A 19,652-nucleotide genomic window follows, 5' to 3' on the forward strand; every position below is an offset into this window, starting at 1 on the left:
TCTCGAGGCATCTCTTGCAGGCTCCAAGTTGCTGCACTGCATCCTCTTTCTCCTGTAACTTTGTGTTGGTTCGAAACCGTCTGCAGATGTAGAGCTTTCTCTTGTGCTTTGGGTCCCCACAGATGATGCAGCCTGCTGGATCAGTACTGGATTTAACTGACTTGGTACGGGCGTACTTTACTGGGAACTTTATTCTCTCCTTGGCAGGGTCGATGTCTCTCAGCTGGTCTAACTGCTCGTAGATGGACTCTTGAGATTGGAGGTATGCGAGCAGCTTGTCAAACCGGTTCTGATGAGTCACAGCATTCTTTGGATCAGCAGCGTGGGTAAGCCAGTCTTTCTTTAGGGACTCAGGCAGCTTGCTTTCGATAGACTTTATTACCAAGAGGTTCTTTATGGCATTTGCTTCATCCAGCTCACTCAAATCATAGAGGGCCTTTTCAACTGCGTGGATAAGCTCTATAATTCTTCTAGGCTGGTTGCTACGGACAGGAGGGATAGCTTGAAGCTCCTCAATGATTTCAATGGCGATGGTGGCTTGATTTCCATAGCGGTTCTCAAGGACTCTGAAGATCTCATCGGCCGAGGTGTATGTGGACAGGCGCAGATCTTTGGCCACTTTATCATCGAGGCTATCAAGAAGTTGGAATTTCTTTACTTCCACGGACCCGGTTGGTTCACCTTGCTTTTGCAGAGCCTCCCATTCCTTCCGCCATCTGTAGAACTCACGCTGGCTGCCGGTGAACTTTGGTAAAGCTGTGGCTTTCAGTTTTATGGCTGCGACCGAGGCTGCGTTGCGGACTGTGACAACTGCTTGGTCGGCATCTCTTTTAATCCTCTCTGCTTTGATCAGGACTGCCTTCCCTGACACCAGCTTTGGAAGGCAGGTTTGGAGCTCCATCAGTCGACGATCACAATCTCGCCTCTCAGCAGGTGGAGCCCAGCGGTTCCATGTCTGGTGTGCCTGCTTAGCTTTCTTCACCAGTTCTTCTAGATGGTGGAGCATAAAATCATATGCCTCCAGCGGTGTATCAGGCTGAGTGGATGTGACGTTCTCACACGCCATTTCTGCTGATTTTAGAGCAAGGGTCAGTTCTTTTTCACCATATGATGTCCACAGTGTCTCTCTGATCAGGTGCTTCACCTCCTTCAACTTCTGCTCACATTCTTTCTCCGTTTTTTCGACGTCTGCTCTCTGTTGGCCCATCAGCTCCGGTGTGCCCTCTGCTTCACACTGCGTGATGTAGGCGGCCTCAAGCTCCTCGTTCGCGTCAATCACTTTGGAGCCCTCTACTGTGAGTCTCTTGAAGGAATCCTGCAGCTCCTCTACAGACATATCCATGTGGGTCCTTATTATATGGTTGGGGAGTCTGGAAAACAGTCTCTTTGCAGTGGTTTGCTCCATTTTCAGCTCTTCGAGTGACTTGGACTCAGCCATTCTGTTTTCTCGGTTGTTGATTGGACAGGCAAACGGTGTGCGATTTCCTCCAGGCCCCCAGGTGGAGTCTTCTCCGTCTTTGTGGTGAGCTTTTGTGGAGTCTTCACTGGTCAAGGCCGGTTTCTCTACTGGCCAGGCCGGTTTTTTACTGTCAAGTGTTCCTCTGACTGTGAGGTGTCCACACTTGAAAAAGACCAGACTTTGAATTTCACTCAACTTTATTTAGACCAACTAGTTTGATAGCTGGTAGGTAGCAGCAGGTAAAAAACCTTTCAACACAAAAATAAAGAACATTTCATTAACCATTCAGATAAATTACACAGAAGACAGATGAAATAACAAAATACACTTCAGTAAAGCCATTTACCATGTGGTTAACTGTGTTAATTTAACTGTGGTTCTTAAATAAATATACACAATGTGTCTTCTTTGCATTTAACACTTTTTTATAAACAATTGTATTTTAAAGTATACATTTTAGCATTCACAAACATTTTAATAGACTTTAACTAAGGATTTTCTTTACAAAGAATTATTTTCTTTAAATCAAAACCAAACATTTATTCACTAGTTTTACGATCCACCCAAGGATTTGGGGTAACTATTTTTAATATTAATTAACATAAATATGTGGGAACACTAACTGCACAAACAATTTATTCAAACTTAAACATTCATTTTTGTCAATATAATTAAACTTAAATGCAGCAACTATTTCCCTAAGCGTAAAACATTTGCACAACTGAGCTTCCATAGTCCCAGATACATCTGCAAAAGCAAAATGTGAACTCAAGAGCTTACCGATAGCCTGTCTTGTTCAAAGTCTTCCTCACAGTGGAAAAGTGCTTTGTTTGCCGTCCTCTCAGTATGTTGCACCCGGGTCAAATGACTGCTGCATGCATTTAAAGGTTTACTCGGCACGCCCACCCTTGATTGCTCTAATGTGGCTCACCTGGCAGGGCGGCGCACACCAGGCCGTGCTTAGTTGTTGATTGCACCCAAGGTCTAATCAGCGGCCATGGGTAAGCAGCAGCACCGAACAGGTAGAGGGCAGGAGAAGGAAAAGAGGAATAACAGCCACACCTACTAGGTCAGCGCGACAGTGTGTGTGTGTCAAAATGTCTGAACAGTATAAAAATGCTATTTTAAGAACATTTATTGTGCAAAACTTTTTTTACATTTTAAATTATAAAACTTTTCAAATAATTTCAGATCTTTTTCCAAACAATGTAACAGAAAATTCTTAAATAACAAATAAAAATGAAGATAAATGCGCCAACATTTTTGAATACAGTCAGTGGCGTGTCTAGAAAATTTTTGTTGGGGGGGCCAGGTAGGGGCACAGATTTGGAGAAGGGTGGCAGATGTAATTGGCAGATAAAGTTAAAAAAATTCTACCAACCGTTAATCAAAGGAGCTTGCAAGCTCCTTTGACTACGATGACCTGGATGACTGAGAACCTTCACAGACCTACCAACCGTTAACCATAATTCAATAATCCTATAAACCTAATAACCGAATGCGCTTTTAACTCTTATTCAAATGAGATTTTAACCACTACGGTGCAAAGTTTTTAGATACTGCGTTGATAAAGTACAAGAGATACAATCAGTGCTTTGTCAGTGTTTACTCAGTATTCAAGGACAGCAATATTTGCATAGTATTTTTACTGACATATAGTGCACATATGTTTTGGGCAAAAACATTTTTGAATATTAAAATACGAACATTTGTAACAAACAATTGACAAATTAGCCAATGCAAAACTTTATCTGCCTGTTAAAAAAAGAAGATAATCTTCTCACAAACTGGTGATTTTGAAACAGGAAAAAAGTGTGGAAACAAATGAAAAGACTAACATTTGAATGAAACCTGAAAGCAAGTAAATACTTTCTATGCTGCCTTATGGTAAACTTTGGTAATATTGATCAAGAACAACACTGGCTGATGATGAAATACAGTCAGCTGGCATGGTGACACTGCCAGTATTAACCTGCAGGGCTGGACTGGGACAGAAAATCGGGCATTTTGACTACAGACCGGCCCACCAGGTATTAAAGCCATAAAGCCTTTGACTGAAAACAAACGCTGTTGTGACAGTCCCATATGGAAAAGAAATAGTAAAAACTTACATGATTTACTCATGAAAGTGGCCACTTTCTTATTACTTTCATATGTTGTTTTAGTATCCAAAACATACAAGCTTCATTATATAATCTTTCAAGGGATCTTATATCTGTTTTTACTCTTGTATGCTTTTCATACAAGTTTCACACAAGACAGATACAAACTTTATAAAATTTATATATATCTTTTCCATATGTACACCGTCTTGTTGGTATATGTATGATTTCTATACATTTTACATCAGATAAAAACTTTGGTTGTAAGATTTAGATAATTATTTAATAAAAGCTAGACATTTTAAATGAGAATAAGAAAGAAAGGTATTTCTTTGTGCCCCCCTCTCCCTGTTAATGCCCTACCTGCCCCCCTGGCAAAACTTTCCTAGACCCGCCCCTGCACAGTTACCAGCTGTCAGCTACTTAGAAAAGGATCCTGGTGTTATTTGTCTCTCAGAAACAGTTCATAACTTCAACTCATCCATGTCCTAAAAGGTAAACCTGTTTCTCCATCACCTGTTCAGCTCTGATGATTCAGTAAGGACATCTCCTGGTTTCATCTTCATGTTTCCCTCTCACCACATATCCAAACCGACATCATGACCAGCAGGTTTACAGCTGTGGCTCCAGCAAACATCAGCTGATACTAGAAATTAATATTAAATAAATTCTAACAACAGCTGATCAAGCTTAAACGTGCTGCTGTTGTTTAGCGCGACATCTGCTGGTTTCCTTTCTGGCGCAAAGTGGGCGATAAATAAACAAGAGAGAAAAGCCGATCAGCTGATCATTGATCAGTTTCATGATTGAAGTAGAAACAGGAGAGAGAGGGGGGAGAATGAGAGAAGTTCACTATCAGTAACATCATAGCACCACCCAGCTGTATAAAAACTCCGTCAAGCTGGCTAGAACGCAGTACGAGTTATTGTAACTGACAGTAAAAAGTCAGCACAACAAAAATAAACTCCACCTAAACTTAGTTTATATCTGACCCAGAGAGACTGCAGGTCATAACTTCTTACCTGAAGTTCAGTTCACCTGACACTCGGACTGGTGGCTGCCTCGGGGCTCTCCTCCTGCCTCCCCTTCCCTCATCCACCTGCTGGCCTCTGTGGAAGCCCCGCCATAGCCACCACCAAACAACTGAGTTATTTTTACACATCGACCTGCATCTGGCCAATCCACCACCTCTCATTGTTCATGCCGTTACAAAAAAAATAAAAAATAAGTCACTGGGGATATGCCCGGTATGCCCGATGGCCAGTCCAGCTATGTTAACCTGCAACCAAATCTGCAGCTCCATACAGCAATGTTACGACTTAGATTATATCTTATAACGCATAACTCTTATGTTAGCTGCCCTCAGTAGCATACTGTCTGAAATATTCCACAGCTGCAATAATTCTTTAAGTGTTATTTTTTTCCTTGGTATTCTAATTTCACCGAAGTTTACTAAACTCAACAAACTTAATATTACTTACCGGGACATTTATTCTGTCCTCATTTTCTTTCACCGAAAAATTGTTTCCTGCAGTGCGTCTTTCGTGCTTGGCTCTCCTACCTTTGCTAACGTGATGCGCATAGCGCAGAAGCCAATGCTGCATTCACTTACACTCGGATATCTGAGCTTCACCGTGAAAACATAATCGGACATTTGATATTTGATTGAATTTTATTGTTTTGCCTTTGGGGTGGCACCTGGGGTGGCCAGTCTGGTTGGGGGGGTGGCCTGTGCCCCCCCAGGCCACCCCGCTGGACACGCCACTGAATACAGTAATAAAGTAAAATGTCTGCTGTGTAGGGCCACCGTTTTTCTTTCCACTGGACTGACTGTTTGTGGAAGGTGCAGTTTTTGGCTTTGCTCATATTCCAACACGGGCTTTGTTTTTGAAGTGAGGAAACAAATTACTTGTATTCCGTCTCTTCACCATTACTGTCAGATGATATTTTTCTGCTCAACATCCGACTGCTTAACCCAAACCAGGTCCATATGACCAGCGTCACACCGCTCTTCTTTATAAGCTCCTTGCTTGCATGACACCATCAACATGTGCTCGTGGTAGAGCACTATAGCAAAAAGCCAAATTCATATTGTTTCTACCGTATACCGTTTATACTGCCCACCCCTACCTTGAGGCACTATATGAGTAAAATCGAATTGAATCAATGTGTTTTAAACACCAACAGAGGTTTGTCAGTTTATATGAAGGCATAAAACTAGTCCCAGTCCCTCTGATACAGTATGATTGCTTTGCATTGTTGTTTCTCAGTTTCTTTTATAAATATCACTATTTCCACTCTTCTCTTTCTCTGCAGATATCAACATCTGGTTGGTCACATTTGGCTTTCATCTCCATAATGCAATCCCAGGATTCCCTATTCCGAAATTTGACCTGATACAGCCATCACTGGAGATGAAAAAGAGCCAGCTGTGGGATGACCTGCCTGTATGTATACTCAGATGAACTATGGAGGAACACCACACCCGATCCGTCACAGCGGGCGTTTTCTCTGGTTGCAGCCCAGTGACAGTGAAACAAGTGTCAAACAAACAGTGGTTACATTTGTGCAAAATTCATTTTTGCTTGTAATACAAACCATGAAGTAGTTTTATTGCCTTGATCTTACCAAGCAGTGTTAGAAAAAAATTAATTAAATTGAATAAATCGAATGGGCGTCATCAGTCGTACATATCACCAGTAGGTCCTCATGTTTTCTCAAAAGTCTCCAGTGATGTAACCTGGCCTGGACGTACTTCTTAAACATGTCTGAATCATCTTTCTTTGACTTTTCAGCACAAGAAAGAAACTCTAACAAGCATAATCCAGCTCCTCAGGGCTTGATCTGGAGCTCGTATTGTAGCTAAGTGGCCAGCACTGACAGCGGGTTTAGAATCGTGCCATCAGGGAGCAGCGAGTCGGTGGCTAATCCAGTCAGTCCAGTCACTGGATGATATTTGTAAATGGAATAAATGATGTAACTGCATCAAACACATCTGGGGTGGTTTGTTCGGTACGCTTGTCACTGTTGCTGATGGCCACATACGAGACATTCTACACCTTAATAGTTACTCATTTATATATAGTCATGCAAACATAACGTTGACAAGGAACAGAAAATAACAGAACGAGAAGAAACGAGGAATAAATTAATAGGAAGTTATTAGTGAGACATCCTCCCATTTAAAGGAAAGGAAATCAGTAAAGGAGGATGTCTGTGCACGTGTTGTCGGGTCATCAGTAATCACACTCACACTGAGAGTGAGGAAAAGGCGCTGACGTAGAGGCGCTGACGTAGAGACACTGACGTTAACTCAGCGATTAATGAAGGCAACGACAGAAATAGAAGTGGCCGTTTCAAGAGAGAAACTGAAAGAGAGAAAAAGATAAAGAAGCAGGAGAGACTTCGTGCTGTCTTCCTCCCTGAGCCTGCTTCAGCCGGAGCTTTCTTCCTGTAAAAAGGGAGTTTTTCCTTCCCACCATCACCAAGTGTTTGCTCTCTATTATTGGGCTTTTCTCTCTATGACCCGAAACACGACTTCTCTCTATTTCTCTTCATTATTGTCGGGTTTTTACTTGATCATATAAAGCGTTGTTGTGATTTCACGCTACATAAATCAAATTGAATTGAACAGAATTTGTATGACTTGGAGCAGCAATGATCGATTGAGTCCACACACCTAGATGCAGCCGACAATGATTGTGAGTCACATTTTCAGACACCTTTTCTGCTTTTTCTCCACAGTCTATCTCAGGCGTCCAGCAGGAAGTGACCCGTCAGTCTCAGGCCTTTCTGTCGTTTGAGCGCATGCCAGAAATTCAGCTCAGTCGGCGACATTCAGACCACAACAAGCCTTGGCTGTGGTTTGCCACTGTCAAGTCTCTGATAGGAAAGGGAGTGATGCTCGCCGTGATCCAAGGTCGCGTTGTGACCAGTGCTCTAAACATCGCCAACGAGGACTGCATCAAGGTGGCTGCTGTCCTAAATAATGCCTTTTACCTTGAGGGCTTGCATTTCACAGTGGAGGGAAGAGACACGCACTACTTCATCAAGACCAGCCTGCCTGAGAATGACCTCAGCGCACTGCGGCTCACCTCGGGGAGGAAGTCACTAGAAAATGGAGTAAACGTCACAGTATCCCAGTCCACAACAGTCATGAACGGGAGAACGCGGCGTTTTGCTGATGTGGAGCTCCAGTACGGCGCCCTGACACTTCACGTGCGTTACGGGACGACGCTGGATGAGGAGAAAGCGCGAATCCTGGAACAAGCAAGGCAGAGGGCGCTGTCGAGTGCCTGGGCGCGCGAACAACAGCGAGTGAGAGACGGGGAAGAAGGAGTACGGCTATGGACGGAGGGAGAAAAGAGGCAGCTGCTAAGCAGCGGGAAGGTTTTGGGTTATGATGGATACTACGTACTGTCTATAGAGCAGTACCCCGAGCTAGCCGACAGCGCTAACAACATCCAGTTCCTACGGCAGAGTGAGATAGGGAGGAGGTAACACGGCATTAACAGAATCCAATGATCCCGCCCACTGACTGTCAGAGACTAACAAAAGCTTTTCAAACATGGATGTCACAGACTGAAACCAAGCCACTGAAGAGATCCCGCGATCCCTTTTTTTGGGATCAAAATGTTCAAATGGGATTTCTAGACTGATGATGTAACAATCACTTCAGTGCAGCTGACCCGAAACACGGCTGCAGTTTGATGGTCTGCAAACCCGGATAAAGGTTCCTTTTTTCGGTCATGTTCTTTTTCTTTTTCTCTATCTCGCTTTCTCTTTTTTTCACCCGGTCGTCTGCCTTCGAACAGCTTGCACGCATGACCCCCCATCCCCACCGCCTTTCGTGAAAGGTGGGGGCTATAACCCGACTGCTATATTTGTGTGCTAGCTAGCTATCAAACAGTGGGATGTAGAGACTCGTTCAAGCGGCCGACTGAGGACTTTACAGTTACATGAGCTTGCAAGCGTTTCAACAGCTGGTAACTGTCAGTGTAATCGCCATCTGTGCATCCCTAAGAGATGTTGCAGGTGTCGTATCTCTGTTGGGAGCCACGTCTGTAGGCTCTGTCGTGTCCGTGGCTGAAGCAACTGAGTGGAACCACCGTCGTGGACTCTCTAAGAAGGACAGGCACAAAAATTCAACTTTGTATGAAAGCTGAAAAAAATTAACTGATTTTCTCTTTGAGTTTTTTTCTTTATATAAACTTGCTGTTGCTTCAGACAAAAAGGGTATATGAAAATTAACAAAAACATTTTTACATAGTATTACTTATACCACTATTACTACTTTTACTGCACCGTCACCACTGGAATGGACCATTATATGACCTGAACAAAGACAAACTTTGATTTGTGTTTTTACTTAAAAGCCACTTCTTCCCATTCTGTGCTCTAACAAGTTCTACAAATTTAGAGAGACCACAGTCAAACTGACGTATGTGAAGAACCAGGGCGACTGTAGGGCCACCGTTGTGTTTGCGTGGATGTACATTGGTCCTATAAACCCCTGGTACCCTGGCTGCCCAGGTGTTATTCACTTTTACAAAATGTGACTCGGCCTCATAACAAATAGACTTGTGCTTTTCTCAGTCACAGGTAGTAGTATTGCTTGCAATAGAAACATGTTATCATGGCTTTGGGTGGGAGGGGTGGGGGACAGGATTGCTGTGAGTAGTAACAAATCGTTGCTTCTCCCTTTATTTTTGCTTGTTTATCTTTAAAGGGACAGTGCATTGCCATCAGTGACATTAACGAGTAACAGTAATAGATCAAAGATCAATGTGGATGTTTACTCATTGATTGTGGGTCTCTGTACTCCTTTAGAGTTTCCATTGTGCGTATGTGTGTTTATAAGGTTGAAAAGTAACTTTAGTCATTTGGAAGGAAAGAGCAGGAACTTTCCACAGAGAGTTAACCTCATATGCTACCGATCTTTTTTTCAACGACAGTTATGACAAGTTGACAATGTTTTATGGTTTATCTTTTTCTTTATTTCGGAGGTTGATGAATTCCACTTATACGTACATCAATATTAGTCTCAGAGAAAGTAATTTATGTACAGTGTTTCTACAGTAAAGAATAAAATACATTGAAACTAACGTCTTTTTTTGCTGTGTTTGTTCTTCACTTTCACTGCTAGCAGCGATAAGAAAAAACTGATTTACTCAAGTGCTTTTTCATGCATTACATGCTTTTTATTGGCAACATCTGAAAACATTGTAACATGACTTCATAATGAAGCCTGAGATGGGGTAGGATTTTCTACAAAAGATGTCATTGAAAATCAAATCCACTAATCACCAACACCAAGAAACATCCAGCTCCCAACACAAACACAAACTGTACACAAGGACCAAACAAACTACATGCAGGTAGTGTTTTTCAAGCAAATGCAAAACAAGAAGACCGTCTAAGTCAACTCAGAAAGACCGGAACATTGTAATGGGTCCTGACTAGGGATGGGTACCGGGTTCTGACATAAACAGTAGTAACCAGAAAAGCAGCGCACATTTCGGTGCTTTATTTCGGTGCTTTTTTTTCCTGAGCTGTGATACACTTTGGATTCTAGCCAATCATTTTACCTTTCCGAGGATAGTAGGCGGGTCCAGGTACAGGCACGTTCTTTTAGAGCAGAGCTACAGATTAAAAATGACCAAGGCGAAGCGGTCAAAGTCTGGCTGTACTTCACAGCAAAAGATGCAAACTCAGCAGCAACAAGTGCTTTAAGCTGATACTGTGATACTGTCAACGGAGGCAACACCTCAAATCCGATGAAACACCTGGCGACGTATAGCATTTTGTTAAAAGCCGAGAAATGCTCCGTATTTGATAGCTTGCTGCGAGACCTCACACCGTGCGCATCTACTGCGGGTGTGGTGCCTGTTATCGGACCCGGAGTTAGCAACATCCCCCAAAAACACGAAGAGGAGAGTCCTGGCCCCTAGCCCTGCCAGTGTAGCAGAAATGATGAGGATGATGATGCAGCAGCAGCCGTTCTTCTCTGCGTGAGTAGCTTAATGTTGTTCGTGTGTAATTTACGTTGAGTAGGCTAACCACGTTATTACATTAATGCATGTAAGGTGAACTAGCAAACATCATCATAGCTACATGCGGCTGTCCTCTTGTTTGATGGCAGATGCTCCCTTCACCCTGGCCAAAAAGGCTAAAATGACCAAAGAAAAAGAGGGAAACAGCTAAACATGAGAGGTTTTTGGACAAAGTTTGTGTTTTTTCCATTGTTTAAGCACTGCTTCCAGCCAAGAGTGATGCCATATATGCCCCATAGCTGCAGAAAAGGCTAACATTGTTATCTTTTTACAAAAAAACAGCTGAACATGAGAGGTTTTTGGACCAATTTTGTGTTCTCCATTCTTTAAGCACCAGTTCGAGCACCGTTTAAGCACCGGCACCGTTTCAAAAGTACCGGTTTGGTACTGGTATCAGATAAAACCTAAACGATACCCATCCCTAGTGCTGACCCAGCTCTTTTTTTCCTTGTAAGGTTGATCACCATCTCAGTGGTCTTATGTGCGCATGAACTAGGGTTGCCAACCGTCCCTTAAAAAACGGAATCGTCCCGTATTTAGAAACAAAAGTACACGTCCCGTATTGAGCTAATAAGGGACGCACTTTGTCCCGTAATACAGTGAGAATCAAAAGTAGTCTATAACTTTTAATGGAATTAACGCTTTGTTTGAAAACATAATTCCCAGCCCCTCTCCTGCTTTGTGACCAATGAGCTGACAGCACACTTATGACAATTCGAGTATGACAAGTCAGATTACCGCTCATCTCATTGGTTGAGGAAAGGTCGCTTACGGAGAAAATACCGGAAGACAACCGATGACCACAACAACAAGCATGGCCAACAGGGAAACAAACGCCGACACTGCGGTGCAAGTCTCGGACGGCACACTGTGCGTCCATAACATGAAGGTTATAACAGAAAATCTGTCGCTCGCTCTCTCTGTCTTTCACTCACACAGACACACCACCACATCAACTTTGCTAAATTGCTAATGAAAAACATGATCAGGCAGCTGTGATTGAGCAGCAGTGTAAATCCAACTATTTTCACGGTTGTTGTGGTCGTGATAATTTTGTGATGCCACATGGAAAAGGCTCGGATGAGCTTTCCAAAGTTCTACAAGTTGTGCCTCCATCGCTCGTGTCCAGATCACACTGCAACGTCTTTTTCACCGACGTTTACGTGTTTGCGCGTGAGCAGCTGCGGTGACACCCTCACGAGCGATTGATGATCGGGAGTTGGTCGTGAGGTGTTAATCGCTTCTCGTTACCCCACGTATACTACACGACGCACGATGAAGGCCAAAATCGGGCTGATCACCAAATCGGTCGCACGACTCAAAAATCGGCTCAAAATGGGCCAAAAATCGCACAGTGTGAGCCCAGCATTAGAGCAGCAATGTTTGTTCGCTCAGAGAAAGAAAAAAATAGGCTGCAAAAGTACAGGGAGGAATGGGAAAAGGAAAACACCTGGCTGGAAAAGTGCACGATAACACCTTTAAAGCGCACTGCACTGTGTGCTGGCGCACTTTTTCCATAGGCATGCTTCTATTGGTGGGCACATGAAGAACATGAGGGGCGTGAAAGCTCGGGGAACCCTTTACCAATTTCTTGTCCACCAGGCCACGGCAGAAGCAGATATGGTATGTAAACACTGGTTTGTTTTTTTAAACCCTCTGGTTAAGGTTAATATGGGCATGTGCAGTGAATATCAGCGCTATGTGGCCAGAAGTGTGATAATATAATTTATTTTGTGTATAAACAACTGCAAGGATAGATGATTACAACAAATAGATGACTAATACATAAAAGTAATACATAGATGAATAATGATGATGAGTTAAGATGCGTAATCATGGGAACAAGCGGGTTTACAAACAGGAGCAGCTGATTAGCATTAGAAAAGCTGAAATAATACCTCAACTGAAGCCAATTGTACTAAATGCACTAAATGTGCACAGTTACAAGAATATTTTTCTTTCTATTGTTTTCTATTATTTTAAGTTAAGCAGGACAGAGTTCTTTTAAAGAAAGATTTAGACATAGATGATTGAGTCAAATTACGAGGACTAGATCGATCCAAAATTGGATCAAAAACACAATTCAAATCACCACCAAGGATAAGCAAATGTGTATTCAGAAAGGGGATGTTACTCAGCAATCTATTAGCGAATTCAGCATCATCAAAATTCGGGGCATATACATTTACCAACAAAACCTTTTTCTGCATTAGGGTACCAGCAACAATGATGTATCTACCGTTCCTATCAGCGACAACATTGGTCAAAGTGAATTGAACTTTCTTATTAATGAGAATGGCCACTCCTCTAGCCTTCGAATTAAAATTTGAGTGAAAGACCTGACCTACCCAAGGGCAATATAACCTATAATGATCCTTAATGCGAAGATGAGTCTCCTGTAAAAATGCTATGTCAGAATTTAGACGTTTCAAGTGAGTAAAAACCTTAGATCTCTTAACAGGGTTACCCATACCTCTGATATTCCAACTAATGAATCTAAGAGGCATACCTGACCCAGCAATGCTGGGGTCTATATTTCCATTAACCATTTACAAAAAGGAAGAGGAAAAAGACCAAACCAAAATGCCAGTGGCCATGAAGAGCCGAAATGGGACAGCCCCCCCCCAACCCAACCCTGAACACAAATACACCCCCAAGTCTCCACAGAACAGAACAAAGGAGACAGCAGTGTACCCCAAAGTAGCAAAAATGATTCACCGAAGTGACTGGACTAATTGTTGTCTAAACAAAAATAAAAGCGAGAGAGGGAAAAATAACCTCTCACCAACTTCTCTACAGCATAACAGTGTGCGCGTAACAGTAAACATGTTTTTTTTTTAAAAAGGAAAAAAATAAAAAGGAAACCAACCAACCAAAAAAAGATCACAGTACAAAATATGACTTCCTCAGAAGGAGAACTTTCCAACAAATCACCGAACGTGCATAAAATGTAAAAAAACAAAAAACAAAAACAACATACATAAATAGATAAACAATTAAAACAAAAACAGCCAAACAAAAAAATAAATAAATAAAAATTTAACAGAAACAAAAAACAACTCAGTCCTATGCAAATCAATGCAGCAAGCTTGGAGAAGATTGTGCCGGACTGGTCCGAAGTTCAAGAGTATATTATATGATCCAGTTTCAATAAATAACAATGAAAATAAAAGGAACCAGCACACCAACAGTACAATAACCAGCACAACGGCCCAAGAAAACAATGCACAGGTGGCGTTAAACCTAAGGAGACCGTGAACCCTTAGCAGCATTACAGTGTCAAACTGAGGAGCTAACGAGGCTCACCCAGAAATCAAAGTTTTGACATAATCACTGGCCTCCTCTGCCGAAACAAAGTCCTTCTCGACACCCTTATATGTGATGCGGAGTCGCGCTGGATGAAGCAGGCCATACCGAACACCGTCAATGCCACGGAGTTGCTGCCTGACCGTGTTGAATGCAGCACGAGCCCGTGCCACCCTGGCGGTGTAGTCGGGGAAGACTGAAATGGTCCGATCTCCAACTTTAATCTGTCGGCGTTCTCTAGCACGTCGTAAAATGTCGACACAGTCAGTGTGGTAATGAAACCTGCATACAATGGCTCGTGGACGGTCGCCAGGCTTAGGTGCGGGTTGGAGGGTCCTGTGCGAACGATCCAAAAGCGGCTCCTTCCCCAGATCAAATGCTTCTTTTAGCAAGGAAGCTACAGCGGCAGTGGTGCACGTGTCAGGGCCCTCCGGTACTCCCACTATCCTAACATTGTTGCGCCGCGATCTGGACTCCAAATCTTCACACTTACTTTCCAGCTTGGCTACATGAGCTGTGAGACCCTTGATAGTGTTTTTCATCTCAGCTATATCATCAGAGCAGACAGTAAGTGCGTGCTCCATCTCCTTCACCGTACCTTTTAGCTCAGACATGGTAGCGTCATTTGCAGCTTTATCGATCGCCAGCTGCGTCTTCACCGCCTGCAGGTCGAACTTAATGGTAGACAAAGCATCACCCAGAGTATCCTGAAGTTCCTTTTTAAAGATGTCGGCGATATCTTTCCTCAGCGAAGCCAGCAACTCGACCTTGAGAGCCTCAATATCAGGATTAGCTTGACATGTGGGGGGCTTTGCAGGAGACGACGGCTCACTCGAGGGTGTGGTCGCGGTTTGCAAACTAGGCCTCAGTTGTGTCTGAATAGTACTGCGGGTTTTAACATTTTTTGCTGCCATTTTACGCCGGCCCGAGTAAAACTTCTCAACAAGACAATCCACAAACCAAAACAGGACTGAAAATACGGCCAAAACGCGCGAATAAATAACAATTTAATCGAAATCGGCGGGAGCTCCCAGACTCGCGTCCTACTCCATCAAAGCTCAACCGGAAGTCCTCAAAAGAAAGATTTACTTATATTCTCAAAAGTTAAGCATGACAGGCTTCTGTTTAAGAAAGAGACCTGTTTTACTGTGTTAATGTTGTCATTGTGAGCTAAAAATAAATGGCTAAATGATCATTTGTTTCCCATATGGTCATATCACAAAGAATATGCATCTGCTTAAATCAAGTTCAAGTCAAATGGTTAAAAAATAATTTCACACACAAAAAAAGAGCTACCACACTGGGAAGGGTGAAGACAACTGGGTTGCCCGGCCCTGGCCACGAGGTGTCCCTTATTTATTTTTCAGGGAGTTGGCAACCCTAGCATGAACTAGTTATTCAGCATCACTCTGAGACAGGATGTTTTTAATTTTAGAGATTTTGTGCAAATCAGTGGCAGCACTTCTTGCATTGTCAAATCTAATAATATACATGAATTAAAATGTGCCAAAATAAAGCAGTTGCTCTCCTTTCATGTTGGACAGCACTGTCCTAAAGCTCCTCCTCAGTTCTTTGCATTACTGGCCCCTTGTGGCCTCAGTCGGACATTGCAAGCTGCGCTTATTTTAATCTGACTGGAGACTGCAGCTCTCCCTGCCATGCAGGCGTGTCCATCTCCCTGCCTGTGCCCTAAACACACTGTTCCCCTATTTTACCTGTGTTACTTTTGATAGCCTAAGCACAATTTTCCAGTAATACCGAGGTGTTCGTAGTGTTGCTTATTTTCCTAAAGCAGAGGTATGAAAAACTTGTCAGTGGCAGCTAAGATTAAATTGTTTTTGGTGTTGACCGATGTGCATTTGATGTCCAATATGACTACAGGATCACTGAGTAGGTAGTAGTGGAAAAGAGCAATAAGAGATTTCTTCACAAAACTTTGACTTTTGTAGTTTCAAATTTTTTTGATAGCTTTATGGTTCGTTTCACCTGTTAGAATATAAAAAGTTAAAATTAAGTTTTAAATGCAAAGCAGATTAACTTTACAGTCAGTTTGGTAAAAGAACTGGTTTTTATATAGCGCGTTCTACTTCACCTGAGCGCTATATAAGTGCTTTCTATCTAACACTCATATGCATTCCTACTCCAATGGATGCATGGGAGAGCAACTTGGGGTTAGCATCTTGCCCATGCAGACTGGGATCGAACCATAAAGCACTGTTTCGATACTCCTGACACATATGGGATCACTACAGGTTTCTGCTTGGGCAGCGGTTGTCCTTCTCTTCTGGATCACCTGGAGCTTTCTTTAGGAGCCTTTCCAGCTTTGACAAAAGTCCAGCTGGGATAACCACATTTACTCAGAGCCTTCTTGATGTTCTTCTGCCTCCCTGGCCACTGTGTCTGTGGGGATGGTGTTCGCTCTGTGTTGTAGCGTCCTGATGACGCCCAGTTTGTGCTCCAGTGGATGATGAGAGTCAAACCTTAGATACTGATCCGTATGTACGGTACACGTCAGCTTTTAGATGTCCCCCATTACTGATGGAAATCTCACAGTCTAAGAAGGCTAACCTGCCACTGTTCATATCCTCCCTGGTGAATTTGATGTGTCGGTCCATCGAGTTAATGTGATCCGTGAAATGTGGAACGTCCTGAGATTTGATTTTTACCCAGGTGTCATCCACATATCTGAACCAATGGCTTGGTGGTGTTCCAGGGTAGGATAGCAAAGCTTTTCCACTTCTTCCATGTACAAGTTGGCCATGATGGGTGAAACTGGGAGCCCATGGCACACCCATGTTTCTGCCTGTAGTACTGACCCTTGCATGTGAAGTGGGTGGAATGAAGACACAGTTCAAACACACTTGGTGGATGCTGAGAGCGGTCCTGTTGCTGAGGTTGGTGTCATCCTGTAATCTCTTACGGACTACCTCCAACGCTTCTGTGACTGGGATGCAAGTGAAGAGAGATGTAACGTCTAAAGTCTTTCATCTTTAATAAAATGATCAGCGTTCTGCTCTACCAGGTGTAACAATTGAGTTTAACATCCAGGCATCCATGAAAACGGAATTTATGACATTTAACAGAGTTAGAAGTTAGCAGGAAGTTAGCTCGCTAGCTTCTATCTAAATACAATATAGCATGTCCTGACTGCGGGGTTTTGGAAACAAATGAAAACGTACAGCTCTGTTATCACTTCCAGCATAAATGAAGACAGAAAACTAAACAGCAGTGACGTTTGTAGGGTTACTGAAGTTTGGCTAGCTGGTATATAATGATGTGCTACGTGACCGCTAGCGACACAGCTATGTTAGCATAATATAAACAAGCTAACTTTTTTTTCCACTCGATAAAAGTTAATGTGAGTGTTCTTGGTGGTCAGGAACAAATGTAATCGCATGGCAGGATGCTGTAAAAGGACCAAACTTCAGCCAGGAGAACAACTGAGATAATCCATCCACAATACGAGGTTAGTCATTCATATACTGCTGCATGGCCTGGGCTGTAGTTACATCGTAAGGTTTTAAAAACTGAGCTTAAATAAATGATTAGTGGTAATAAAAGCCGAGGGAGGTCAACAGTGATCACTGACTGTTTTAGGAGCTTTTTGAGATCAAATAGAAGAAAATACAAAACATTAAACATGTTAACAACCAGAGATGGGCAGTAATGCGTTACTTGCAACAGCACTCGCTTGTTTTTTCAAGTAACGAGTAAAGTAAGGGATTACTATTGCAAAAACGGTAATTAGATTACCGTTACTTTCCCGTAGGAACGCTGCATTACTGCGTTACTAAAACCGTGATTTTTTGCGAGAATGTCTCATGACAGTGACGTAAGCGAGTGCGCCGTTAGTGACAACAGCTGTGTGCAGATCAACAATGGATCACATATTGATTGTGGGAGAGAGTATGAGCGTGCAGCGTTTAAAGCGTGGAAGTACTGACCTTACTTTGAGTTTGATTCCATAAAAAGTGACAAAAACATTAGTGTCCGCTGTGCGTGGGAAGAAAACTTCTTTTTACAGCGAAAAAAACCCCTAAACTTCCAAACAAGCACCGAGTAGCTACGACGTAATGGGAAACTCACAGAGAAACTCGCGGATTCTTCCACTGACCGCTGCACACCTGCACCAGGGTAAACCTCCGCCTACCCCACTCCTGCTTTACAGGTGAAAATAGAGCAACAGGACCGCTGAGTCTTTGACTTTATTTATTTTCTGCTGTGTTTTACTTGCATCTATTTGAAAGACTGAGTGTAAACACAAAAAATATTTTATTTTATGTGCAGAAAATAGGTTTAAATGTTAAACTAATTTCTTCCAGTCAGAGAATGTTGCATATAATTAAATTTTTGCTTGATGCATAAAATTAAAAGATTAAAACTAATAAAACAATTTTAAAAAGAGACTTTTCCATTTGATTACATTTTGTATGATGGATTATGCAGAAAAAGTAGAATTGGGCTGAAAGATCTATCGCTTTATCACCTATTCAGGTTGTAAATCGTGTTTTTAAAAAGTAACTAAGTAACTAAGTAATTAATTACTTTTGAAAATAAGTAATCAGTAAAGTAACGGAATTACTTTTTTGGGGAAGTAATCAGTAATTAGTTACTGATTTCTTTTTTCAAGTAACTTGACCAACACTGTTACACAGCAGGCTAGAATATGCGCTGAGCCTCAGCACCCAGTATTTGGACATGTTTTCTTTATTAAATAATGAACCAGACCCCAAAAAGTAAACAGCTGTTATTGCTAGGCAACGGGAGCAGCATTTGGTGATGCAGCACCTGACATTCCTGACCATGTGGGCGGAGCATGCATGAAATGGAATGTTCAGTAGAACTGTGCAACACAAGCACTTAGTTCCAGCATGTTTCATTGTATCCAGACACAGCTAGAGACACATCTACAGCAGCATCTCTGTGCAGGACAAACGACAGCTGACGAAGAAACATCGAAAACTTCACTTCACTCCTCTACAATACGTTGGTTCCTTTGTTTAAAAGGCCAAAATGAATCAGGGGAGAACGAGAAGAGGATCGGCGAGTGCTTCACCTCACAATTCAGTACAGCTGATTAACCTGCAAGAAGAACTTCAAATGATACAGGCTGAAAATGTCAAATTAAAAGAAGAGGCAGAAAAATCAAGAGGAGAAGCTAAAAATTCACAGTTTGAAACTCATGTAGTATTGCAGGAATTACTGCATGTGGGCCTCAAACTTAAAGGAGAGAAAATGGGAAAACAACAGGCAGAAAACCAGAATGAAAAGATGAAGAAAGAACTGTTGGAAGCTCAAAAAGCATTGGAGGAAGAGAAAAGCACAGCACAAGAAGCCAAAAATAAATATCAAACTGCAAAGAAGGAGGCAGGAAATGTGCTGCAGGAATTACAGGAGGTGCAGGAAGCTTTTGAAGAGGAAAGAAGGAAAATGCAGTTGGCAACTCAAGAAGCTGCAAATGTAACGGCTGAAGCTGAAACATTAAGGAAGGAATTACTGCATGTGAAGCAACAACTTGAAGAGGAGAAAAAACGTAAACACGAGGCAGAAAATGAGATTGAAAATTTGAAGAAGGAATTGTTGGAAGCGCAAAAAGTGTTGGAGGAAGAGAAAATTAAAATACAGGAAGCAAAGAAAGAAATGGAAGATACAAAGAGTCACACTGAAAACATGAAGGAACTGATGAAAGTGCAAGAAGAACTCGCAGAAGAGAAAATTGAGGTGAAGGTACTG

General features: G+C 42.4%; 1 protein-coding gene across 6 annotated transcripts in view; it reads left to right on the forward strand.

The window, feature by feature from the left end:
- Positions 1–9,665, forward strand: part of tenm3 (teneurin transmembrane protein 3) — a 229,339-nt gene extending 219,674 nt beyond the window's left edge. For all 6 annotated transcript variants that reach the window (XM_026172117.2, XM_080303276.1, XM_080303277.1 and 3 more), the window contains 2 exons: positions 5,878–6,008; positions 7,306–9,665. In XM_026172117.2, the coding sequence (XP_026027902.2) occupies positions 5,878–6,008; positions 7,306–8,061 (887 nt within the window). In that variant the 3' untranslated portion in view covers positions 8,062–9,665. The remainder of the gene's footprint in view (positions 1–5,877; positions 6,009–7,305) is intronic.
- The last annotated feature ends 9,987 nt before the right edge of the window (positions 9,666–19,652 follow it).

The sequence above is a fragment of the Astatotilapia calliptera genome, chromosome 6 (assembly GCF_964374335.1).
Source record: "Astatotilapia calliptera chromosome 6, fAstCal68.1, whole genome shotgun sequence".
Taxonomy (NCBI): Eukaryota; Metazoa; Chordata; class Actinopteri; order Cichliformes; family Cichlidae; genus Astatotilapia; species Astatotilapia calliptera.